This window comes from Oryctolagus cuniculus, chromosome 2 (assembly GCF_964237555.1).
Source record: "Oryctolagus cuniculus chromosome 2, mOryCun1.1, whole genome shotgun sequence".
Classification (NCBI taxonomy): domain Eukaryota; kingdom Metazoa; phylum Chordata; class Mammalia; order Lagomorpha; family Leporidae; genus Oryctolagus; species Oryctolagus cuniculus.
The window spans coordinates 182,325,364-182,351,404 of NC_091433.1; the positions used below are offsets into that span (position 1 = coordinate 182,325,364).

At 62.4% G+C, this 26,041-nt stretch overlaps 1 protein-coding gene across 2 annotated transcripts; it reads left to right on the plus strand.

Moving 5' to 3' along the window:
• Positions 1–1,054: 1,054 nt before the first annotated feature.
• Positions 1,055–21,614, plus strand: SDC1 (syndecan 1). 2 transcript variants are annotated; one of them, XM_070069741.1, is made up of 5 exons: positions 1,055–1,369; positions 18,142–18,223; positions 19,049–19,527; positions 20,030–20,165; positions 20,290–21,614. In XM_070069741.1, the coding sequence occupies exons 1-5, from the start codon at positions 1,304–1,306 to the stop codon at positions 20,457–20,459; spliced, it is 933 nt and encodes a 310-aa protein (XP_069925842.1). In that variant the 5' UTR covers positions 1,055–1,303; the 3' UTR covers positions 20,460–21,614. The 2 variants fall into 2 exon arrangements, with proteins under 2 accessions (XP_069925842.1, XP_069925843.1); XM_070069742.1 differs by having other exon boundaries at positions 1,056–1,369; positions 18,145–18,223.
• Positions 21,615–26,041: the final 4,427 nt, after the last annotated feature.

The window sequence follows — 26,041 nt, forward strand, 5'->3', positions numbered from 1 at the left end:
CTCCCAAGCCCCGAGGAGGGTCTGCTATCCCCTGGAGGTCATAGAGGTATTGGCGGGCAGGGCAGCAAAGTTCATTTCCCTTTTTGCTGATCGGGGACCAGGAAGGTCTAACGCTTCTCCAGAGTACTGGGGACCTCCGGAGAGGACAGGAAGTCTTGGTTGACCGGTAGGGCCCCGGGGAGGCTGGAGGAGGAAGGCGCCCTCTGCGGTCTCCAGGTTCGGGACGAAGGTCATTTGGCACCATCTCTCCCGCCTACCAGGCCCGGGCCTTCCCCATTTCTCTGTCGAGCTGTGCGCCCCACCCCCGAGCCTTTCGGGCGGCGCTGCCCTAAGGCAGATGGAAGTCCTGGGGCCAGGGCACTGTCGGCAATCGCGCTGCGCCGGGCGCGGGCGCTGGCGCTCCGCAGGCCTGAGGTCACCTGGCCACAAAGCGGCTACTTGTTCTTCCCTTTAGCTTCAGCACGAAGGGAGGGCATTGTCTCCTATGAGGACAACGAAAGCTCCTCTCTAAAAGAGCGGCCCTTTTCCGAGGGTGTTCCGCTGTTTGACGGAAGGCTCCGAGTTTCCAGCATGCGGCTGGGTGCGGGGAGAACGTGGGCGCGACCGGGGGGCCATCCGCTTAAGGCTCCACCCGCCTCGGCGCCCCGCACGGCCCTAGAACGCGTTCCCACCGCCACCTGGGAGGCCGCGCACCTGGAGGGCGCCCCGCGTTCACGCCCAGAGGGCGCTGCAGACTCGCGCCCGCATTGAACCAACTACCGCCCCGTTGCCACTCCTCGGGGAGCGCCTCAACACCCCGAGCCTGGTGCACAGGGGGACGCTCCGGCCCCCACCCACCGCTGTAGGCAGCCGGGCCGAAACGCCGGGAGCCGCCGCGCGGGAGGGACCGCGACTCCCCAGGAACCCAGGCTCTGCCCTGGCCGGGCGCAAGCGGGGCAAGCTCGGACCCGAGGGGGCGGGGCGATGGGCGGGGCAGGGCCCGGGGCGGGGCGGCCAGGGGGCGGGGTCCTGGGGGTGGGGACTGGGGCTTGCTGGAGACCTGGCGGAGCTGGGGGTGGGGGGCTAGTTTTTGCAACGGCTAAGGGCCTGCAGGTTTATTATAAGGCGGAGCTCGGCGGGAGTGGTGCGGGCCGAGCCGAGCGGAGAGGCATCCGGTGGTAGAGAGCCGACTCACCGGCCGGCCCCGCAGCCCTCGCCTCGGACAGCAGCGCGCGGCGCCACCCGCGGAGCCGGCCCGGAGCCCCGCGCAGCCTGCAGCTCCGATCCGCGCCCCCGCCGCGCCCCCGCCGCCAGTCCGGGCAGAATGAGGCGCGCGGCGCTCTGGCTGTGGCTCTGCGCGCTGGCGCTGCGCCTGCAGCCGGCCCTCCCGGTGAGTGCGGCGGGAAGCCGGGATCGCCACCCGCCGATGCCGGCGGCGGCACGTGGAGGGGGAGGGGAGCGGGGACCGAGCTGCTTCCCGCGCTGGCCCGGCGGGCCCCAGGACCGTGAGCCCCGAGACCCTAGGCTCCCGCCCCAAGCCCCTCCGCCGTCGGTGGGCTCCGCACCGGCTCCGCCGCTGGGGGGCGGGGGGCTGGGGCGCCCCGCGGAGCGGAGCCTGCGCCGGGGCCCCGCGCTCAATTATGTAAAACGTCTCCACATGTGTCGGAGCCCGCTAGCCCGCCGCGGCGCCCGGGGTCGCAGCTCCCACCCCCTTCCCTGGCCCCGGGCATCGCGGCGGCCGGGCCTCCGCCGGCGACTTGGGGGGCGTGTGGTGAGCGCGGCCACAGCGCCCCTCTCGCAGACCCTAATTCAGTCCAGGCCCGCGGGCTGGCACCCCCAGCGTCGCGAATCCCGGGCGCCTGGCCCCCTCGCGCCGGGGCAAGTTTGGGCGCAGCGGAGCCGGCGCGGGAGCGGGCCGTGCGGGGGCCGCGGGCCCTCGGGCTTTGCGTTGGCTGCCCGAGGTGAGCCGCGCCGAGCTGGCAGCAGGAGGTTCCGGGAAGTTGGCTTGGGAAAGCCGGAGTCGCGGAGATCCCAACTTGTGGGCTGCCCGAGTTGCGTCGGCTCCAGAGCGCCGCTTCCCTGGCCGGGTACGGCCGGAACGCGAGGCGCCTTCCACGCGAGTGGACCCGGAGCGCCCCCTCCCCCGGCTCGGCTTTGTGCTGAAGCCGCGCGCAGGGAAGGCGGGTCCCTTGGCCCGCCCAGCAGGGCTGGGGCGAAAGGGGGACAAATGTGGGGCTCGCGGCTGAGGGAGGCCTCTGGGGAGGACGCAGCGTCCACCCCTGGCGGGGGCCGGTCCCCTCTGTAGAGGGTCGTGGACGACAAAGAGCGGCCCGAGGGTTCCCAGAAAGTGGGATCTCCCGCCCCGGCCGGCGGCCGCTAGCCCGCCTTCCCCAATGGGGGCGCTTTGTTCTCGGCCCCTGTAACCCTTCGCTGGGAACCGCCCCGCAGCGCTGGCCCCTACCGGGGGCTGGGACCTGGGCCGCCGCCAGGTGTCAGCGCCGGCCGCCGGGTGCCGGCCTCCCCTCCAGGAGCTGAGCCCCGGGTCCTGGGGAGGGGTCGGCCCAGCCATCCTGGGATACCGAGGGAGGCGCGGGGCAGGGCGCTTCCCCCTTCCGGAAGTGGCGGTCTCTCCCACCACCTCCAGACCGCTCCACTTCCCTAGCTCCAGCGCAGGGACGCACGTGCGCTGGGAAGGCGCGCGGGACGCCCTCTCCTCCGCGCGGGCTGTGGCATCCGGGCGGCGCGGTGCGCAGCGGTGCCCTGTAAGAGAGAAGCAGCCCGTTAACCGAGGGCTCTGGGGGGGTTTCACAGGGCTTGGTGTTAGCGAGGTGGGGCAGGTGCTGTGGATTTTGAGGCTGATGGGTGAAATGCCCTCTTTGCTTCCCAGGGGACTCATGCTGCCCAGCCCTTGGAGGTCCGGGAGAGGTCTCCTGGGCCGGTGGGGCTGCAGCTCGCCCATCTGCGGGAGCCTCGGAGGGACATGGCTTCCGAGCTGGCCCTCCGGTCCAAGAAGTTGCTGTGGTTTCTGTGGGACTCGGCTTGCGCCTGGAATCCTAGTTAGAGGCTGGAGCTGCTTGGCGCACCTCCCTGCGCCGCCTGCCTTCTCCAGGCCCGGATGGGGCCTCGGAAGGGGCTGCGAGGTGGGGGCACTGCCCCTGTTTGCAGCAGTATGCAGGAGGCGGGTGGTGGTGGGCTTTCCTGCCAGCTGGGGCACCCCCCGCGCCCAGTGACACTGGGGAGGCAGATGGGGTTCAGGGTCCTCCGGGGACGTGTTTCCTGGGTGCTGCAGCGCGAGGCATTGTTGCTCACCCAGAAACTTCAGCTGTGTGTGGAGGCAGGGACCAGCAGGCAGGAGGGGCTCCTGGGGGCGGAGGGGGAGCCGAGTCCCACAGAACTGCCTGGGTTCGCGGCCACCCTCTGCTCTGGAGCCGAGCAGTGCTTTTCCTTACTTTAGAAAGTTTAGTCTCTTTCCCCGCCCTGCCCTCTCCCTCCTTCAGCCTGTGTGGGTTAACAGGGAGCATGCTATGGCATTGAGGCCCTCTCCCCCTTGCCTGAAAGAGCTAAGGTGATTGGGGTTTGCTCAGAAAGGGAGAAGCTCTAAGAGATCCGGCAGTCTGTGGGGTTCACTTGTGCTCCCGTGGGAAGCGGGTCAGAGTCCCCCTGGGGACCGACAGGCAGGGAGTGATTCCTGGGCACCTGACTGGACAGGGGAGGCTGCTGGGGCTCCCAGGAGACTGAAACAGGTTTGTCTCAAAAGGTTTCTGTGTGTGCGCGCTCTTGCCCGTGGGCTTTTGTTTCAGCCGGGTAAGAAAAATGGCTTGTTCTGGAGTGGTTATTTGCTGTTTTCCTCTTCTCCTTGAAAGGCATCAGATCTCTCTTGCCTTAATTACGGGGGCTAGTAGAGACATTTCCCCACGGCCGGGCAGAGTGGGCGGGGGAGGCACTGGCTGCAAGGCTGGGCTCTGTGTTCTGGCGGTGATGTCACTGCTGGCCTCAGCTCCGTGGGGAGGGTGGGGTCGGTTTAAGTCTCTACCTGTGGCTCGTGATGGGTTCCAATAAAACCTCATTAACCGCATTAGTGGGGAGAGGGGTGAGGAAGGAGAAGGGCCTGGAAAGAATTAGGGGAAAGCTGGGCTTTTGCAGGATTTTATATGTGAATCTCTTCTGTTGCAGTGGAATTTTTGATTCTCGAATTCCCTTGGGAGTGAGGTATCCTTGGTATCCAGGTTTTCCATTCGAGTTGAGAATCCACACACATAACTCTCCAGAATATTCTGGCGTGTTTATTTCCCTCCCTTTACCATCAGCAACCACACAACACTGGGCATCATTTCATCTCCTCTGGGTGCCAGGCTCCTCCACCCCAGTCTTCAGGCAGGGTGTGGCACGGTCTCCTGTGCCTGGTGCCACCCACACCGTGCTCCATTTTGGGTTCTGGTTCTGCCCCTTTTTCCATCCCTTCCCCATCTGGTGGCGGCCAGAGTGACGTTCTGTGCCTGAGTGCAGCGAGGAGTTTCTCCCTCCAGCTCTTGGTCCCGTGCCTGCCAGGGGAGTAAGCAACCGTTGAGATGGTTGGAACTGCTACAACAAGAGCGCAGGCTCTGAGCAAACCTGCAGAAGATGTGGCTCCTGCCCCTCAGGGCCCTCAGTGGGGACCTCCGCAGTGTAGTGGCTGAGTGGACAGGAAGAGGGTCTTGCTGGCCCCTCTGGCCCCTGCCTGGAAGAAAGCACTGACAAAGTGAGGTACATGGGGGTCTCCCTCAGGAGCTAGGAATGATCTGGGATCCCCCCTGCCCCGTTCCCAGCTCTTCAGCCCCGTTTGGCTTGCAAGTGACTCGCCAGCCACAGGTGTCCTGGACAGCTATGCCAAGTCCTCATGCATCCCGATTAGCAGGTGCCCTTGTTCAGCCTCCGGGCTCTCCGTTGGTCCCGTCTCCATCTCTTCATTGTATGTTGGTTTGGATTTTAGGCCAGGTCTCTCTAATCTGGCAGGCCAGAAGGACCTCCGGATTACGTGGAGCCCCCAGGACTGAGCCCGCACTGAGCCACTGATGCACTGTGTCATCTCTGGTGACTCACTTCGCTTCCAGTCTCGTCATCCTCACCCGTGAAGCGGACTTCATAATACCTGTTCTCCTGCCCTCACTCTGCCATTTGCAAAGGCGTTTCATAATGGAGAGGGTGAAAGTGCTCTGTGATGGAAGTGCCCAGGAGAGCTGCCTGCTTTTCAGTGCTGGGTCCTTCTCCGTCCTTGCTTCATCTGTATCTTGAGCCTTTAAACAGATATCGGGTGATGCCCCCGCTTTGTGTGTGAGCAAGTGGAGGCCTGTGGAAGTGTGTTCCTCCAAGGGGCACAGTAGCAGAAGCAGGATGTGTGTGTGTGTGTGTGTGTCTGCACACGTGTGTGTGTCATGAATACACTTTAGGGCTGTCCAGCCTCCCTGGGAAACCAGGGAGGTTAGCAGAACCCTGCTGCGTATTTGCTGGACTGCTCCAGAGTCACATGGGTGTGAGTGTTTGCATGGGGGGCATTGGGCTGGATTAAGCTGGCCTGTACTGTGCTTTGGGACAACCCTGAGTATTGAACAACCTCCTGGGCTTCAGTCACGCTCACCTGATGGTCGCTCAAGGACAGCCGGGAGCTCCTCACAGGCGGCCGAGGTCAGGAGACAGCTGTGGGACCCAGGAGCGCAGAGCTCTCCTTGGTTGGGTGTGGAACCAGCCTGTGATTTGAACGGTCCTCTTGTACCTGCCCAGGCAGCACCCAGCGTGCACTGGCCTTCATCTGGCCACTGGAGAAATACTTCTGGAATTTTTAGTCGAGGCTGTGGGCACCATGGCTTAGTGGGGTGACCAGGGTGCGGCACTCATGGTCCCTTCCGATACCAGGTCCTGCTGGGGGCGTGGGGAGCAGCCCCATGAGGAATTGGTCCTTAAGTGACATCTAGTCCCAGAACCCTGGTAATCCGACAACCAGACCGTCTCCTGCCACCTTCGTTTTGATAGCCGGTTTTGGAGTCTTGGTTGATGTGGCCCAGGTGTATCTGGAGAGAAGGAGAGGAACGCAGGGAGTCTGGGCAAAGAGACCTTGGATACCAGGACCCTGTGTTTCCCCTCTCAGCTGTTCCAGCCGAGGTTGGGTTTTAGACAGGAGCATGCATTCCGGAACCTTCTGCTGGGAGGTCCTGATGGACACCAAGGGAGAGCAGAGCTTGTCTGTTCCTCACAACAACAAGGGCCTCCTCAAGCAGCTGCTGGCCCCGCTCCAGAGCTGGCTTCGTCTGTGCAAGGCGATGCTTCTGCCTGTCTGCAGGAGGCTTCCCTTAGGGAGGGAAGATGTTCCGAGCCAGTCCCTGGTGTTCCCAGGCCCGAGACAGGCACACCAGGTCACCTCCTGTGTGGTTGGGGGGCCTGGGGGCCCGGGGTGGGTGATCTGAGCTTCCCAGGGGAAAGTCCTGTTGTGTGCTATGGCTGTGTGTTTTGGGGAGGCCAGAGGCCTGGGGGCCGTGGGTGTGGAGGCCCACCCCACAGGTTTGGGGAGCAGGCTAAATCAGAGATGGGAAGGGCAGGGGCTGGACCCACCCCTCCACTAAGTTCACTCGGACTCCACGGATGCTCCCCCACCCCCGCCCTGCATCGCCATCTTCACTGGGAGCCTTCAAGGGTCTCTCACCTCCCATGGTTTATGGCTTCGTGGGCTGCCTAATTATATGTGGAGGTTGTACCTCCTCTGGCCGTCTGCCCTGGGAAAAACTCTGCCCGGTGACTCACCTGAGCCCCGAGCCCACAGAGGCCGTGTGTGCAGGTGTGTGTGTCTGCGCACGGGGCGCGGGGTGGGCCCACGGCGTGAGCACTGCCCAGCAGTCCTGAGCTGATGCACTCCCCTGGTGCACCTGGTCACCACCTCTCTGCCACTTCCTGCTCCGAAACCAGGAAGCTTGCTGCTGTCCCGCCTCCTGCTGGTGGCTTGTTCTCTGGGATGGCAGCTCTGGCTCCCCTCATGTCCTTGGCTCATGAGTGCTGACAGCCAGGGCACCTGAGAAGGTGGTACCAAGGCCTGCCCGGGGCACGTGGCTGTCTGCCGTCGTCGCTTCCGGGGACTACAGGGAGCAGCACGGTGCCAGAGGTGGGCTGTGCGGGTGCAGCTGGGAGTCAGGGCAGGCCGCTTGCAGGTGTGCACGTGGAGCTCGGCATGGGAACCGGGCTGGATGGAGGCCCCTGGGCAAGGCCAGGCCGCGGGTGGGGGCTGGGTGGTGCTCTCTGCACACACGCCCAGGCATCCTGGCACCTGCCCTGAGGTCCGCTCATCAGCAGGAACGAAAGCCGTGCCGGGCAGGTTGGGGCAGTTGGGAGGCGGGCGTGTTTATCGCCCCACTCATCAGCTGAGTCACGGTGCCCGGCCCACGGTCCTCGCCCAACCATCCTTGCCCCACTGTGAGCCCACTGTGTGCTGGGTTCAAGGTGGGGCAGTCCAAGGAGGCGCAGACAAGGGCCTGGGGGCTGGCTTCTGGCCCTAGCCCTGCCGCTTTACAAGTGGGTAACTCTGGATGTGGGCTGCTCTTGGCCTTGGTGAGCCCATCTGTTAAATGGGGTCACGCTTTTGGGTGTTTATGACCTTTCGTGGCTGAGGCATGGGACCTGTGGGTGCCTGAGCACTTGCTGCCACAGGGGAGTGCAGCCTTCAGCATGGGGGGGGGGGTGTTCATGAGCTGTTGGGCCTAGCCAGATCCAAAGCCGGGTGTCTGAGCACCTGCTGTGTGTCCAGACCTGTGCAGTGGGGCAGGTGCACACCTAGACTAGGGGCTTGCCTGTAAAGGGTGGTGCCATCCAGTGCTGGACCTGGACCAAAAGTCAGCCCCCTCCCAGGCCTCCCTGGCCAGAGGAAGGGTTTTGTCCCAGGGTCCCATGGGATAGCACTTGCAGACCAGGAACTTGGCTGTGTGGCAAGACATTTTTTGAAGCTGCAATATGCAGGCTGCTTCCTGGCCATGGGAGAACAGCAGGGGATGTCAGGCTTGCTCTGGGCCCTGTCCTGGGCACCCCTGATCTCCACAGGCATTAAGAGACTCAGCGCTCCCCACCCCCCTGGCCGCCGTCGCCACGATGGCGTAAGCCACAGTTCCACTTAGGGCTATGTGGCCATTCTGTGGCCATGTGGGCCCTCCTTGGGTGTGTTCTGTGCCTGAGACAAGATTCCCCCACCTCTGGGTGGGCTGTGGGGGAGGCGATGTGCTAATGCCCTCCCACAGCGTCTCACATGTACTGATGCCAGGTCCCAGGAAGCCCAAGGGGGAACCCAGACTCTGGCCGCTGATGCTCCAGGAACTTCATCCACTTGGGGGCTTGATTACATCAATCTCGTGGCAGGGACACGAGTGGCGCTGGCCCCACTGCAGCAGCCCCTCTGTCTCCTGGCAGGTTCTAGACCGATGTGGCGGTCAGGTTTGGACTTGTAAGGCCCTGGGCTGTGGGGCACTTCAAGAGCCACTGAGACCGTGGTGGAGGCTGATGTCTCCCAGAGAAACTGCAGGGAGTGGGGCTGCTGTCGACGGGACCACATCTGCGCAGGATGGGGGAGTCGGGGAGAATCTGGACCCCATACCAGTGGGCCGGCCAGGGTCTGCCGGGCTGTGAGAATTCCCAGGGCTCCACCCCAGGCCCAGTTGCTGTGAAACCCAGGACCCGCCCTGGGGTCTCCATGGGAGCAGCTGGGGCAACCTGAGCTCTGGAAATTATAGGAAGAGCAGAGAGCTCCTCCCCTCCTGCCAGTGACCCAAGATTCTCTCTCTCTGTCTTTTTAAATTATTTATTTGAGAGACAGAGTTAGAGAGAGGGGAGATAGAAAGGTCTTCCATCCACTGGTTCACTCCCCAAATGGCCACAACTGCCAGAACTGGGCCAATCAGGAGCCAGGAGCTTCTTCTGGGTCTCCCACATGGGTACAAGGGCCCAAGCACTTGGGCCATAGCAGAGAGCTGGATCAGCCGGGACTCTAACCAGCACCCATATGGGATGCTAGCGCTGTAGCCGGAGGCTTAACCTACTATGCCACAGCGCCGGCTCCCCAGGGTGGTTCTTAGGGGCTGCTGTCTAGGGCCAGCCATGCTGTGGTGTCCTCCAGCTGCCTAGTACCTGGTCTGTCCCACTTTGGGGGCCTGGCAGGTGAGGTGCCAACCGGAACTGGCCAGCTAGGCTGCCGGTGCAGGCTCTTTGGCTGCCTCTACACCTGGGTTTCCTCATCTGTAAGGTGGAGCTTCACCTATGCTGCCCCGAAGGGTTTTAGAACAGATTCGTGAAGTCACTTGTGCCGCGTGGGGGCCCTTTCCTTGCTTAGAGCAAAGAGGAGTGGGTGGGGGGTGGGGCGTGGGGCTAAGCCGTGGTGGGGAGGCCCCTGGGACAGCCCCGGGTGGCCAGGTCTGGGGAAGGGCTGCAGTCCCTGGGCATGGGTGGCTGCTGGCCTGGCCCCGGTGGGGCTGATATAACAGGGTCTGCAAACATGGCTTTTGCCCCTGCTCAGAAACCCGAGCCTTCGCTGCCAGGCCAGACTTTGCTCTCGGCTGTTGAGCCTCTGCCAGCGGCTTGGGCTACTGACCCGGGAGGTGTGGGCTGGGCTGGCAGGTGGCCGGAGGCACTGGGTGGGGCCTGAGCCGCTGGAGCAGGCCTGGGGTTGTTGAGCGCACCGTGGCTGTGCCCGGATCTTCCGTGTGTGCCGCCTCTGGTGGCAGTGACGGCTGCTTTCTCCCCGTGGGTCCCCGTGTGATGCGCAAGCCTGCCTCGCCTGTCCGCCTCCACGGCCGTGTGTGCCCTTGGACGAGTGAGGTCCCCTTTGCCTCAGTTTGGGAGATGGGCCCGGCACCAGGGACTACAGTGGCCTTGAAGATCACGCTGATGAGCGCGGGGGAGTGCTTAGATGAGCACCCAGCGTGCAGTACTCCACGTTAGCTGCCATGCATGCTCTGCCCCGAGACCTGACTCAGTGATTCCGCGCCATCAAGCACCCCTAGCCTGGTAGAATCTTCCCATGCCTTCCCTGCCTAGCACCCCCTGGATCCTGAGCAAGGTGTCCCCGTGTCGCTTCCCTTCCCTGGGGGCCTCCAGCTCCTGAGCCTGGGGCTGCGTCCGCCGCGTCCCACCTGCACGCGGTCGGGGTGCCCGTGGGCCCGAGGGCTCCCCGTGTGTGGGCCAAGGCCCCACCATGGGTCAGAGCGCGTCCCAGCCTCTTCAGACTTGGCCTTTGCAGGAACTTCTGTCTTGCATGGCCAGGCCCACCTGCCGTGGGACCCTTCAAGGGTGCTCTGCCCTGCCGTGGCTCTGTCTAGGCTTCCCAGAGGCCGTCTGCTAGTCTGAACGGTGCTGTATCTGAGTGGCCAGTTCCCAGGCTAGCCCATTGTGTGTCTGTGGCTCAGAGGGAGTGCAAAGGGAATTGAATTCAGTCTTGCCTGGATATGGTTTTTCTGGTGTCCACATCCTGCCAAGAATTACAAACTGTGCCCTTGGAATCTTCCAGACTCTCACTTGTGACCCTTTCCCATCTTCTGTAGTTCCTACCCAGCCCCAATGCCAGAGTTAGCTCCTCTCCCGTGGGGAACTGATTTATGCTATAGTGTGAATGACTAGCGCCCTTTAGCCTTCCCCAGAGGTGTTTCCATTTTCAAGGAGATACTGTGTACTGTGAGGGGCACTGAGAGGAGAGGTTTGGGAGACGCAGTTGGGCCATGTCCCCCACTCCAGCGCCCCCCCCCCGCCCCCAGCACAGCTGGAGCCCTGGCTGGCTGCAGGTGTCGAAAGCTGCAGTTTCTGCTTCTGTGAAACTGGAGAACTGGAGGACGCTTTATTTAGCCAGCTCAGGGGAGGATGTCGCCCGGAGGCCATGCGCCAGAGGGGTCAGGTCCCTGGGTCTAGGGCTGACGGTGATGGACGGCTGCCAGGAGGCTCTGGTTGGGAGAAAGGGGTCCAGAGTGAGGCAAGGCGACACCTGGCCTGCACTTGGCTTCTGGGTTTTGTTGCCTTTGTGGGACAGCCAGGGCTGGCGGAGGGACCGTGCCGCCTGCCCCTCTGTCCCCAAAGTCACCTTGATCTGGGACATCTCCAGCCTGGGCCGTGACTCCTCCGGAGAAGCTAAGAGGGGTGACAGGCGGTGTGGCCAAGTGCCCCCCATGGGGCTTCTCACCGGTAGGTCACCCCCAGAAGCAGGCTGCTGTGGGTCTCAGGGCGCTCCTGCTGCCACTGCACCCAAGTGCACAGCGGGGCGACTGGGCACGGAGTGTTCCAGGGTCTTCCAGCACTGCGTGGGTCTGATCATTCTCCCTTGGCCCGTTCCTGGAGGTCAGTGTTATGGGCTCTGCAGAGGCGCCGTTGGGCAAGTCTTGGGCCATAGCCACCTGCCCAGGCCCAGGCTGGAAGCCTTGCTCAATGCAGATACCTTGCCCTGCCTGGCTGGGTTCTGGCAGGTGGGGAGAAGCAGAGGAACTGGTCTCCCAGCCGCACCGGCTCCACACCCAGCCCTCAGTTGAGCCTGTTCTGAGACTAGTCCTGGCACGTGGTGCTGTGAGGCCAGCGCCAGTTCTGCGGAGGATGGATATGGGGGTGCCAGTGGCAGCACTGACCTGGTATGGGCCTGGGGGCTGGCATTGAGCTGCCAGGGTCCCCTGTCCCCCAGCAAACAGCCCCAGCCCTCAGTGTGGCTGTGCAGGGTCCTGTGACCTTGACCTAAGGTTTCCTGTATTTCCCATGGTGAAGCCCTGACCTTACACTAAAGGGACTGTCCTCAAGGCCAAGCCTGATGCCATCCTCTGCCCTGGGTGGTGAGGCGTCTGGGTTAGGCAGGGGTGATGTGTGCGGGGTCCTGCTGGAGGGGGTGCAGCTGGGGGCGGTGCCTCGCTGCTGCCCTCAGGGGTGCACATTTTCTGGCCACAGCAGTGACACCTGCTCCCCATCCCACGCCCGTCCTCCGGTCCCACCCTGGGCCAGGCCCATCAGTCCCTGCCCAGCATACCCGGGGCAGGTCCCAGCTTGTCTCAGTGGAGACAGCAAGCTGATAAATCACTGTCCCCGGAAGGCCCAATGCTGCCTGGAGGCACTGGCGGGGCCCCTCCTGGGAGTGCCGAGGAGGTGGAGGGTTCAGGGTCTCGAGGCCTAGGCCAGGAGATCTGTAGCCTTAGCAGGGGGTAGGGGGAGCCCAGTGTCCCTGGGGCCCTGGGCTATGTCCCTGCCTGCCCCTCCCACCTACCATATGCCACCCAGCCTAGACCACTGGGGCCAAAGTGAGCTGGGAAAGGGGTCCAGAGCGAGGCAGGGCGACACCTGGCCTGTCTGGCCCTTGCCCTGTGTGGCCAGTGTCTAGGCTGCTACAGCCAGAGTGACAGGTGCTGAGGAGTCCCCTCACAGGGGGAACAGTGAAATCCCACAGCACAGGGCCCTGGGTGGCCAGTGGGTTAGGGGAGGCAGCGCTGTCTAACGCACTCCCCTTGCTGCCTGCTGGGGTCCTGCAGCCTACACTGCCCTCCCCGGGCTGGCGGCTCCAGCAGCTCTCCCCTGCTGGCCCAGGACAGCAACTCTGGCTTGTGCTTGTGACCCGCCTTTTGCACTGCCAGGGACTGAGGGTTCTGAAGTTCAGAGGTGCCCTCAACTCCCCAGTGAGGGAGACCGGGCCAGTCCCACGGCGTCCTGTCTGCCAAGAAGGGCACAGCGGAAGTACAGACGGCATATATATTTTTTTTTGATAGGCAGAGTGGACAGTGAGAGAGAGAGAGAGACAGAGAGAAAGGTCTTCCTTTGCCGTTGGTTCACCCTCCAATGGCCACCGTGGCCGGCGCACCACGCTGATCCGATGGCAGGAGCCAGGTACTTCTCCTGGTCTCCCATGGGGTGCAGGGCCCAAGCACTTGGACCATCCTCCACTGCACTCCCTGGCCACAACAGAGAGCTGGCCTGGAAGAGGGGCAACCAGGACAGAATCCAGCGCCCCAACCGGGACTAGAACCCGGTGTGCCGGTGCTGCAAGGCGGAGGATTAGCATAGTGAGCCACGGCGCCGGCCAAGCATATTTCAGAACCTTCCCTGTCACTTTGCCTCTCAAGCTTGTTTATTTGATCTCTGGCTCTTGGGTGCCTATCTGTGCGCTGACGGCATCAGAGGACCCGAGCGGAGGAGGTGTTGGCTCCTTTAGGGCCTGGCCCCCCAGCCCGTCTGCTTGAAGCCTTCCCTCCCAGGGCAGGCGCACCATGCAGTCTGCAGACCCCTGCGTGCCTGGGCTGGGAAGACTTCCGGTGGCACCATGTCCTGGGCGTCCTTAGGGATGCAGGTGGTGGTGTGGCATCTCGGGGCCGAGGCTGGGGGTGAGGGCTGGTTCTGCAGCTCAGACACTCACGCCCCAGAGCTGTGCAGGCCAGGCACTGGCTGCTTCCCTTGGGCCCATGCATCTGACCGAAAAACTGGGGCGAGAGCGCGATTCCAGAAACACCGTGAAGCTGTCATAGCCCCTCAAGGGCCTTTGCTGTGGCCTGAGTGTGTTGAGAGCTTACCCTGCCTTTTCGGCCAGAAGCAGTGGGCCCGTTCCTCCCGAGCAGCCCAGAGCTTGTGCGGGGGGAGGTGGGGGGGTGGGGCTGTGACCTGGCTCCCTGCTCCTGCTTGTTGATTCAGAGGCGGGGGACTTGGTGACCACACTGGGGCCGTTATGGCCACGCGATGGTCCCAACTCCTGGCCTGCTAGACTGCAGGTCAGGGGCTCCAGCAGTGCCTGAAAGCCCAGAGGGAGTCTTCTCCTCTCCAGAGTCTAGCTGGCGGCCTCAGGGCCTGGCCCTGGAACCCCGGAAGTTAGGGCGGCTTCCCCTTCCTAGGACCCCCTGCAGCGGGCACTTGCATATGTTCCTTGGTAGGGGCCAGGTGCTCCGGCATACCACCCTCTTTCCTCCCGGAGCCCCTGGCTGCTGGTGCCCACTGGTATTAAAACCCTGTGACCCTACTCACTGTGGTATGCTTAGAGCACACGGATTGTAAAGGCCGCACTGCCCTTGGCAGTGAGTAACGCTGTTTAGAGAGTTTGTGACTTAGGGTGCAGGTGCAGGTGGGAGATCACAGGTCTTCAGACCTGGTGGCTGCAGGGGGATGGGGTGGGAATGGGGGGAGGGGCATGCCCGCAGCCTTTCCAGTTAGCAGCCGAGCGCCCACCCTCACTTGAACCTGTCTGAGATGCCCACTTGACCTCCTGGTGCGTGGCCAAGGTGCCCTTGTGCCCAAGGGGTCTGGGAGAGGCGCCGTGACACAGATGTTCCTACAGGCCAGGGATGGCCAGGGGGCTCTGCTGAATGGGAGTTGCCTTGTGGCCGTGGTGGGGGTGGAGAGCTGGCAGGAGTTGCTTGGAGCTGCTTTCTCGAAGCTTCTCTGCCAACTCTGCCTACAGACTCTAGGCATGGCTGGCAGTGGACGGTGAGGCCTCCTGGCCCTGACCCTGACCCTGCTCCTGCTCCAGCTCTGGAGTGTGGGCCAGTGGCTCAGTCCCTGCAGCCATGAGGATTCTGCCCCGGGAGACTGTCACCTGTGGCCCTGGAGCTGGCTGCAGGCGAGTTTCCCCGAGGCGGGTATGCTCAGCCAGGGCGGGCGGTGCCCGGAGCTGGGACGGTCCCCTCACTCTTGCTGTCTGCTGTGCCTTATCTGCAGCAGAGGTGTGTGTGTGTGGGGCGGGGGGGGGGGGGTGGGGGGGTGGAAAGTGCTTCCTCCCTGCTGGTGTGGCCGAGGCAGAGCTGGGCTGCCCCGTTCTCTCACTCCGGCCCCACGGCCTTCCAGCTTTGGGTTGTCAAATCCACGAGCTTCCAGGGTCTGTGCTCTGGGTGGCCCCTGCTTGGAGCAAATGCAGTGGGAGAATCTAGACCTTCCTTCCCTCGGGGCTGGGCTTTGTCTGTGGACAGCCCATCCTTCTTGCTGTCCCCGGCAGCATGAGCCGGGCTGCAGGCTGAGCCCACCTGGCCACAAGCAGCCCCGTGCAGTGGCCGGGCGGTCTGGGAAGGGCCCAGGTCAGAGGTGACATTCAGGGGACCCTGCACTGAAGGCTTGGGGTTCCCGTGAGCGTAGAAGGAAGCCTCTGTGGGCACGCGTTGGGTCAGGGGTTGGCCGGCGACTGCCTTGGGGATCCAGCGGAAACTGCAGTTCCTGCTCATTTCCTTGGTCCTCGGGGCGAAGTCTTACACCTTCCTCCCTCTGGGAGATGCTCCCGCAGAAGGCGGGCTGCCCACCCCTGAGCAGGGCCTGCAGGCCAGGCCGGGGAGCTGGTTTGCTGGTTTCAGTGGAGAAGAGGTTTGCTTAGGAGCTTGTTGTGTAAACAAGATAGTGGAGGGATAAGGGGAGCAAGAGCGAAGGGAACAAATTGTTTTGGGGACTGGGCCTGGGAGAAGCCTTGCTCTTGGGAAACAACGTGCCTGGGCCTCTCTGTGTAGGTGAGAGGCCGCCTCCCTGGCACTCATTCTGGGTCTCATCTCGTGCCGCCTGCAGGCTTGTCCGGGGGCCCCAGGGGATGTGTCTTCTCTGCAGGCCTCCGTTGCCTTGGCTGTTGAGCAGGGTGGGAGGCCCTGGACTCAGTACTGGCTCGTGCTAGAAGAGTCCAGGCGTGGCTGCTGGGAGCCCTGGTCCCGGGCCCCAGCTCAGAGGCCGTGGGCCAGGGTGAAGCTGGCATCTTGGCTGGTGTGGGCACGGAGTACCTGCTCTGTGCCTGCCTGCGGGGCGGAAGTCTTTGTTGCCGGAGGGACAGACGTGGCGGAGACGGGCAGCATCCTCAGAGCTCTGTGGAGGCAGCACAGGCACCAGGGGTCTTCAGAAGTTCAGGGAAGGGGCCGGCGCTGTGGTGTAGCGGGTAAGGCCGCTGCCTGCGACTCTGGCATCTCATATGGGCATCGGTTCGAGACCTCCCTGCTAATGCACCTGGGAAAGCAGTGAAGGTGACCCAAGTGCTTCCACTTAGGAGACCCGGATGATGCTACTACTGGCTCCTGGCTTCAGTCTGGCTCAGCCTTGGCCATCGGGGCCATTTAGGGGGTGAACAGTGGATGAAGGGTTTCTTTCTCTCTCTCTCTCCCTCCCTCTCTCTGCCTTTCAAATAAGTAAAATCCAAAGGAGGAAAAAGTTCATGGAAAATGTTTATGGTGAAAAAACTATATGGATTTCAAAACATGTTTGCACCCAAACAGACTTGATCTTTTTAATTCCATTTTCCATGAGCTTTTTGAAGTACTCACCCATCAGAGTACCAGGTGGGGATGGTGCAGACAGGAGACGGTGTTGTAGGATGAGGAGGCCTGGACAGTGAATCTGCACTGTGGATGGGCCACCGGGGACCGTGACTGCTCGTTGTAGATGGCCGCAGACGGCCAGCCTGGGGTGAGAAGCTTTCTCGGGGGGAGGAGTTTTGCTTTCACAGGAAGCCCCGTGTTATTTCTAGCCTTGCAGTTTCTGCACGTGTCTGATGTGTCCCTCTGACCTGGGGCCCTGGATGTGGAGCCACCACCTGGTCCAGCTGTGCCCTGGGCTGCCCCAGGAGCTCAAGGATCTTGTCTGTCCCTTCCTGCTCTGCTCCACTCAGGAGTGAGGCCTCGGGCCCGTGGCCAGGACCTGGCAAGGAAGCCCTGTCCCCTGGGAGCCCAGCTGCAGTTGGAGGCCCCTGATGAAGGGGCTCCCTCCTGCCCCCTCTTCCCGTGGAGGCCCGTCCTCCCCCATCCTGCTCTCCCCCTCCTCCTGCCAGTTAAAGGAGCAGTCGCTACGGGTGCTTACAAAGTGCGGCTCTGTCAGCTCCCGTGCTTGCCTGACCTACCTCACTGAATGTTTGCAGTGGTTCTAGAACCTAGATGTGACTGTAATCCCCACTTTACAGATGGGGAAGACTAACCCTATAGACGTTTATTTATTTATTTTTTATTTGAAAGGTAGAGTTACAGAGAGGCAGAAGCAGAGAGAGAGGTCTTCCATCTGCTGGTTCACTCCCCAAATGGCCACAACAGCCAGAGCTGGGCCGATCTGAAGCCAGGAGCTTCTTCCGGGTCTCTCATGGAGGTGCAGGGGCCCAAGGACTTGGGCCATCTTCTACTGCTTTCCCAGACCACAGCAGGGAGCTGGATCAGAAGAGGAGCAGCCGGGACTCGAACCAACGCCCATATGGGATGCTGGCACTGCAGGCCGTGGCTTTACCTGCTACGCCACAGTACCGATATCTGCTGGGCTCTTCACCTAGCAAGTGGCAGAAGTCAGAGGTCTCTTGAGCCCCTCTGCTGCTTTCTTCATCCTGGGTCCTGAAGTTGGGACCCTCCCAAGACGGACTGGTCGTGAGCGGGGTCGGTGGGGTCGACGTCTCGATGCTGAACACAACTCCTCCTGCTGTCTGGCTGCTGGGCTCTCCTTCCTCCACCTGCTGTCCAGGAGCCAGTGTTGGGGGCAGAGGTGGTCCTGACTTCTGTCCCTGCCAGGCAGTCCCAGCTCAGCGCCTGGGTATCTGTGTGCACTCAGGTACCTGCAGCCTCTCAGGGCTGGGCCACATCCCTGCGGCTTCTGTTGCATACGGCACCTGTCTCGGGGCCGCAGACCAGTTCCCAGAGCCTTCCCTGTGCAGGGTCTGTTAATGAGAAAACAGGCCTGGTGGGCGGAGCTGCCTCGCCACAGGCAGCTCAGACTGTGCCCACCCTGGCCGTGCCCCTGTGGCCCTCGGTATGCACCTGGAGTCAGCCTCTCGGGATCCCTGTTGTTGTTGGCTTGTTTCTGGGTGCTCCTGAATGAGGTGGGGTCGGCACTCTTAGACTCCCTGGCTGCTGGACCCCAAGAGTGAACCTCAGTGTAGCACAGCTGATGGAGTCCACAGCCCGTGGTCCCGGTAGCAGCAGCTTCCGTCTGCCCCGTGCGAGGTCCGCGGCTCCCTTAGCAGACACACAGCTCCTTGGGCCGAGGGCCCGGATTCCTTGCCTGTTCCTGCAGCTCCGCCCCCAGCATGGGCTCATCATCGCATCAGGGGGTGGGGGGACCCAAGGGCTGCGTGGAGCTGTGGTGTGGGGCCCCACATGTCGGCGTCCTACGTGCCCTGTGGTGCTGGGCAGGTGGAGTGAGCCCCTCAGCTGTCTGCGAGGGGAGCCAGGGACAGCAGGGCCCTGGCCAAACCTCCGCTCAAACCCTTTCCTGATGTTCTCCCAGCAGCTTGTGACCACCAACGTGCCCCCTGAGGATCAGGACGGCTCCGGGGACGACTCGGACAACTTCTCCGGCTCAGGTGCAGGTGAGGCTGCCGGGGGGCCGGGGTGGGGGCGGCCGCCAGCCTTTCCCCTGAGCTTAGTGAGCGTCTGCCCTGGCCCACCCAGCTGGACCAGAGTGGGGGTGCTGGGAAAGAATGGGGTCTGTGTTGCACAGGGCTGCAGTCGGCACGGAAATCAAATGTAGGCAGTGGCTTCCAGCTGCAGCCTGCAAGTATGCGCCTCTTTACTCGCTCTTTGGCTTCTCTGGGCCTCTGTGTTCCCATCTGTAAAATGGGAATAAGACCTTGGCCTTGTCAGGTGGTTGGGAGCCATAAGGCAGCCCAGAGCCTGCTGGGGCATAGGTCCTCTGTCAGTGTCCCCTTCCTGCCTCCCTTGCCCTGGGGGAGGAAAGTCCCTTGGGAGGAGGCTGGCCCTCAGAGAGGGGACAAGAGGTAAGGAAGGGGGGCCACAGCCTGCTGAGACCAGAGTGGCCTGGGCAGGGGCCGGACAGCTGGAGGGAGGGTGCAGTGTGTGTGCTAGGGAGCGGGCAGGTGAGGCCCGAGAGGTGAGCCCTGGGGGTCAGGCAGCCATCGCCTCCGTGGTCACAGGAAGGGGCCTTTCCAGGTGGCCCTGGAGTCTCTCATGGCTCCAGAGACCAGCTGCCCCCAGGCACCTGCACTGGGAAAAGCCAGCTTTCCTCGTTCATTTTCCAGGTGGGCTTTAACCTCGACAAGGGCCCGCTTCCCATGGGAGGAGGGTGGCCAGCCTTGCGGGCCAGGGCCGCAGAGCCTGGTCCTTGTCCAGGTGCCTGAGTGGGGGCTGGGGGCTCCGGGGCCTCCCCCACTTCACGTTCTGCCTCTGGCCTGCAGGTCCCTTGCAAGACCACGCCCTGTCACGGCAGACGCCTGCCACCTGGAAGGACCTGTGGCTCCTGACGGCCACGTCCACCGCTCCAGAACCCACCAGCGCCGACGCCACAGCCGCCTCCACCCCCATCCTGCCGGCTGGGGAGGGGCCTGTGGAGGAAGGGGTCGTACCCCTGGCGGAGGCGGAGCCTGGCTCCGTAGCTGGGGAGAAGGAGACCACCGCCCAACCCAGGGAGACCATGCAGCTCCCCACCACGCAGCGCGCCTCGACCGCCAGAGCCACCACAGCCCAGGCGCCCGCCACCACCCATCCCCACAGGGACGTGCAGCCCGGCCACCACGGGACCTCAGCTCCCGCAGCCCCGGGCCACGCCGACACTCACTCTCCCGGTGTGCAAGACCGGGGCCCCTCTGCCACCGACGCAGCTGCCGAGGACGGAGCCCCCAATCAGCTGCCAGCCGGAGAGGGCTCTGGGGAGCCGGTGAGTGGCCCCTCGGCCTGGCCCCTGGCAAGACCCATACCCCCGGCCCCGGGAGGATGGGGTCACGGGGTCCCCCACCCCCTCCCCTAGAGCCTCTCTCTGCCAGAGCAGGGCAGACTGCTGGTGAGGTCAGAGCAAGAGTCCTCAGAGGGCCCAGATGAGAGGGCTTCTAGAACTTTCGCAAGGCCCTGCCACCGAGAGAGGTTCTGCCGGCACCTAGGCCGTCAGGGCCATTCCGAGTGTTAAGCTCAAACCCGCTGGCTTGTTTCACCCAGAAGTACATGTGTTGGCACTGGGAGTGATCCCTGTGCCCCGGTTGGCTGGGGGCCAGCGTGATGCAGGGAGAGGGGCTGCCCCGGGCGGCAGGGGGGAATCCTGGAGGGCTGCCCAGGGTACAGCCGAGCAGGGAGCCCTGGAGATCAGAGGAGGAGCTGCTGCTGGGTGTGGGGAGGAGCAGGGAGCCGTGGCCCCGGTACAGCCTGGTCTGTCCCGCCCCACTCAGGACTTCACTTTCGAGACATCCGAAGAGAACACGGCCGTGGCTGAGGTGGAGCCTGACCCCCGGAATCAGCCCCCAGTGGACCAGGGGGCCACGGGGGCCTCGCAGGGCCTCCTGGACCGGAAGGAAGTGCTGGGAGGTGAGTCCCCCCAAACCCCGGGGCCGCCTCCTGTGCTGGCAGGTGGGGGTGGGGGTGGGGGCGGGAGCAGGGCAGCCTAGCCCGAGAGCCTTCCCGGCTGAGCTGGCTTCTCCGTCCTCCGCAGGGGTCATTGCCGGAGGCCTCGTGGGGCTCATCTTTGCCGTGTGCCTGGTGGGCTTCATGCTATACCGGATGAAGAAGAAGGACGAAGGCAGCTACTCCCTGGAGGAGCCGAAGCAGGCCAATGGCGGCGCCTACCAGAGGCCCACCAAGCAAGAGGAGTTCTACGCCTGAGGCCCGGCGGCTGTCCCCTCCCCCGCCGCCCACTAGGCCCCCCACTCGCCTCCTCGGGGAAGAACTGCAGGCCCTGGCCTCCCCGCCACCACGCCACCCACTCCCCAACGCCGCCGCCGCCAACCTGCTCCCCTGACGGCTGCCCAGTCGGGGGCACCGCGGGCTTCTCGGACGTGGCCTTCCGCCACAGCCACGGCCTGGCCTCGCACCCCTGGGACTCGCCTTCTCCAGCCTGGCCCAGCTCTGGAGAGAAAGGGGACCTTACTGTTTGGACCTGGGTGGCCCTGCCGTGGCTGGAAAACTCTGGGCTGGGGGCTTTGGGCGGAGCCACCTACAGCACTTAGCGGGGCGGGGGAGGTGAGTTCAGGCTCCATCAGAGTCCACGTGGTGTCGCGGGGAGGGCTAAGGTAGATACCCACTCGTTTTTGCACATGTTTGCTGTAGTCTCTGTCCGTAGCCCCGGTAGTCCCTGTTACTTCTGAGGTTAAGTTAAGAGCGTGGCGTTGGTAGGCCCCACCTTGCTTCCCCAATCTCAGGGTGAAGAAGCCTTTGTTTTTGTTTTTTATTTTTTTTTGAGAGCCAAATCCGGAAGCCACATGTGGGCTTAGTTTGTGTGTTTGTCTCTGAGTGTGTCGCTCGTGCGTGCAACAGGGTATGGACTATCGGTCTGGTGGCCCGTGGCGGGTTGGCCTGTCCAGGTGCCAGGGGGCAGCCACCTCTTTGAGCAGCCATGCCTGTGTCCCTGATCTCAGGGCCCTGGCCACGGCCTGGGTCCCCGTGACGCTGGAGGAGCCCGTGTGTGAGAATCGAATCCTGGCACCTCGGGCTGGGGATGGAGGAGAGAGGGTGGTGGGGGACAGGGCAGTGGCGGGGGCCCAGAGACACCCCCTGCCTTTGGCGTCAGCTCTCGGGGACACGCTCTCCTGGAGGTGGATTCGAGGCATCTTGGGCACAGCTGGCACTGGCTTCTCTGTCATGGACCAAGTTCACCTTTAGCGCCTGCAGCTCTGCCCAGGGCTGGAGTCAGGACTATTTTCCAAAGAGTGATAGGCTTTTGCTTTTGGCAAAACTCTACTTAATCCAATGGGTTTTTTTCCCCCTGTACAGTAGATTTTCCAAGTGTAATAAACTTTAATATAAAGGAGTCATGTGAAACTGCCTGCCTTCGCTTCTTCTCTGGTCGTGTGGCCTTCCTCAGCCCCGCCTCCAGACGACAGGGGCACCGGGCTAGCTGGCGTCCCCGGGCCTTCTCCTTTTCTGGTAGGGGGCCAGGGGAGGGACTTGGGCTCCAGAGGCCTCTGGTCTACTTGTTTGTTTTGTCTCGGGTAAAATTCTTCCTAAGGCCCATAGGTTCGGCCAAGGTTTTTTGTGCGGCCCGGTGCCAGTTTCAGTGTGGCTGTTTGGGGCACCACTGGTTGAGACGGCCCTGCCCAGCCCGACCCCAGGCTGCTGGGTCCCAGGAGGTGTGCAGCCATGGCCCACCCCACAGACACCTTGGTCCTTCCACGCCTCTGCTGGGACCACAGGCCCCCAGCCTAGGAACCCCTGCGCTTGCTTATTTAATGTGACAACGTCCCAGCTGCTCTGGGGACCACTCCCAGGGGTGCACTGGCCTGTGGCTCAGTCCCATTGCTGAAGGAAGGGAACCTGTTTCCTGGACTCCATACTGGGACTTTCAGAGTGTGGGACTGGGGTCTGGGGTTGGGCGGGGCAAGGGCTCCGGACTCTGCTCAGCCGCTGGTCTGTGGAATGGGCCCGAGTCTGGCTGGACCCATCCGTGTACCTGCAATCAACGGTACCTGGCATTTCAGACAGCTGACCCTGTGGCCGTGGCTCAGTCTCTTCTTGGCCTGGCGGGGCCCTGTCTTGTCTCCTTGGGGCAGGAGCCTGGCTGTGGGCTGTGCTCTGACTCAACATCGAACATCAGGACCGACGCCGGTGCCCTGGCTGTGACAGAAGCCTGAGTCCATCTCTGCCCTCAGCACCCAGGCCCTGCGGCAGGCTCATTCCTTAAGGCACCCACCAGCTCCGCCCCTTCCTGGAGGATGGGAGGGGCTCCCTGCCGACCCAGCCAGAGCCAGCTGTCTCTCATTGCTGTGCGACAGATGAGCACTCCGAGCAGTCTCAGGGCCAAAGATGTCAAAATACTGTCCATGGGCGGGCATCACGGTGCAGTGAGTTAACCTGCTGCGTGCCATCTCGGAGTGCCTGGTTCAATAAATCCCGGCCACTCCACCTCGATCCGACTTCCGGCTAACGTGTGCCCTGGGAGGCAGCGTGATGACTCCAGTGCTTGCTCCCCCGCCACCAGTGTGGGAGACCAGGATGGAGCTCTTGGCTTTGGCCAGGTCCAGGGACCCATCTAGGGAGTGAACCAGTGGCTGGAAGATGTCTTTTTCTGCCTTTCAAGCAAAATGATTAAATATATAAATACATTTTTAAAATAGACCTGTCTACACGTTAAGGAGAAATGACAGTGAAAGATGAGTGTGGTATACACAAGGCCCAGTGTTCCGAGGCGTTCAGCTGCCTCTACGCTGAGTCTCGTTCAGTCTGCCGGCCCCCTCTCTGGCCCTGGATGTGGGCCAGCTGTGACCCGAGACCCCAAGTCGTGGTGCACAGCTCAGAGCAGGGGGGCCTGTGCCCCTGCTGGAGACAGCAGGTGCCACTGGGAGGCCGTGCAAGGTGGAGAATTCTCTTCCCCAACACTGGACTCCAAGGGGTTTGGAAGCTGAGCCAGTCCTCCAGGTCCATGCTTCGTTCACAAACACTGAAGACCCCACGTGCCCATGTTCTGCCAGTCCCTGGGTGGACAGTGAAGGCACAGTTGTCAAATTGGCCACCCAGATATGAATACTTGAATAACTGTGTCCCCTGCACATGGGACTGGCTAGCTTCCCACCCACCTAGGCCACCTGCTCCTGTCGTCATAGCCACAGAGGTGAAACCACTGTCATCTTTGTCCTCTCTCCTGCTCCATACCCCTGCGCTGGGTCACCCTCACCCCAGGGCAATTTTGCCATAAAACACGTAGCTGAGTGAGACTAACAGCGAGCAAGCTGGCGGTGAGGGTGTTTAAGCAGCTTCAGGTTCTCCAAGCGATTTCTGGCCATCTCTTAGGCCTCGGCCACCCTGTATCCCACAGCCTTTGACCTGCCCCCTCTTACACTCCCAAGATTTCCACCTCTGTGCTATCCCACCTGGGAAGGGGACACCTGAGCCCTATTTCCCTTTCTCCTCTCCCTTGGATCTGGCCCAGGGGCTGGCCTGGGTGTGGGTGTGGTTGCAGTGTAGGGAGATGGGGGAGTCCCTGAGCTTCCTGCAAGTTACTGCCTGAACTACCGAGCCAGCTTCTCCCAGACGGGTGGTGTCGCACTCCTTGTTGCATCTGGGCCTGACTTGCCCCTGGGGCTTTGCCCCGGAAGTATTTCCACATCTTTGCACATCTTTCCTGTGCCCTGCTCTCTGGGAGAGGGAGCCCCAGGGAGGCCCCAGGGAGACTGACAAGTTAGTGACTCTGTTCCTTATGGCAGGGCAGCTGGGGGGAAATCGTGCCTGAGTCGCCCTTGAACTGGGTCTGGAAGGGCCTCCCATACAAGGGCAAGGAGGAGCCAAAGTCAGGACTCTGAGGTTTCGTGCTGGCTGTCAAGTGCAAGCAGGTGCAGGAAGGGTGAGGCCGGAATGGGATGCAGCAGTGCGGCTCTCACCTCTGGGGGGAAAGGGGAGGAGCCTGGGGCCTCGGAGGGACCTGGGAAAGATGGGTGCTTTCAGGGGGTGGGGTTCGAGGCCCTGCAGCAGTGGGGAGGTGGGGAGGGGGAATAGCGTCAGAGCGAGGGGGAAAGTGGCAGAGCCTCACCTTGTCCCCCAGAGGTGTACCTGCCAGAGAGGAGGTTGTCATCTGAGCCAGCAGCCATGATGGGGACCTCTTGGGGACAGACAGACAGTAGCCCAGAGCTGGGGGACTCCCTCCCTGGCTGGACGCGATGGCAGGCAGCCCCACAGACAGCATCGGGGAGAAGGTTTCTTTATAAAAAAAGATTTATTCGAAAGGGGTAGAGTTACAAAGAGGTAGAGGCAGAGAGAGAGAGAGAGAGAGAGAGAGAGAGAGAGAGAGAGAAAGAGAAGTCTTCCACCTGTTGGTTCACTCCTTAGGTGGCCACAGTGGCTGGAGCTGGGGAAGCCAGGAGCCAGGAGCTTCTTCCGGGTCTCCCATGTGGGTGCAGGGGCCCAAGCACTTGGGTCAACCTCCACTGCTTTCCCAGGCCAAGAAGAGGGCAGGATCAGAAATGAAGCAGCCAGGACTCGAACGGGCAGCCATATGGGATGCCAGTACTGAGACAGCCCAAGATACTAGAGAAAGTTTCTAAATGGACAACTGCTACACAGAGGCGCAGGCCTCAGGCCCCCTCTGTCCCCAGCAGTCCCACCCCTCGCCCTGTTCCTGGAGCTGAGTGAGCAGGAGCTGGGGCGGGGTCCTGGCCTGGGACCTAGAGGGACTTAGGAGCTGATCTGGCAGCAGCCCTCACCTGGCTTTCTCCCTGCCCGGTCCTGGAGCCATGGCCAGTTGTAGCTTGTGGGTGTGCGTGGATGTGCAAACGCTCCAAATGAGGCGGTGGGCTGCTCCGCCCCCCGCCGCTGGAATCGAGGCTGGAGAAGCTCTGAGCCTTGGGAGCCCTGTGCAGATCCCTGCCTCTGCCCAGGCGTCCTGAAGTCCTGGGGAGGACACAGACTTTATTGTCCAGCCCAGCAGGATGGATCGCTCTCCAAGTACGAGGGTCCCTGCCTTTGGGTGTGCTCACTGTAGCTGTGTGGAGCTGCTGCCCTGCCCACATAATCGTGCACTTTTTAAGACGCTTACCTTGGGTGCAAGACAGCACGTAAAGGCCAGACTCCGAGGGGGCCACTGGCAGGGGGGTGGGGAGCAGCCAGAGCTCTCCACCCCGCTGGAGGGAATGCCCTTCGACACAAGCATCTTGGAAACGCATGTGACAGCTGCACATATCCACCCTGTGATTCGTGAGAAACGGGGTGTGTGTGTGTGTCGGCCGACAGGTGTGCAGGAGCGGGTTCATGGCCGTTTTATCTGTGATTGCCCAAATGGGAGCGGATGGGTAAGTACACTGTGGAATGTTTGCACAGAAGGGCAGGCTGCTGCTGCATGGACACGGAGTGTGAGAGGCCGGAAGAGCCCAGGTGCTGTCCCCAGGGACAGGCAGCGCTAACTAGTGATTTCAGAAGGTGGCAGGAATCCCTGGCTGAGGGCACCGCATCGGCTGGGCCCTTCTCTGCCTAGATGCAATGGTGGTTGCAAGGGCGTGTGTGCATGTTAATAAACCATCAAGTGACACACTCGGGGGAGTGTGCTCTGTGGATATGATTCTGCAGTAAGAACGCGAAAGGGAGAAAAGCACTTACCAAAGGGCTTCTGAGATTCTAATTAGTTCCTCCAAACTCCTACGAGAGCCTTTGCAGCAAAAATAAAGGTGGCCCCCATGGCCTGCCTTCTCTTCGGAATCCCTGATTTCTAGGCAGAGGGGCCCAGGGCCAAAGTCTCTCCCAGCGGCTCGCTGAGCAGAGCGAGC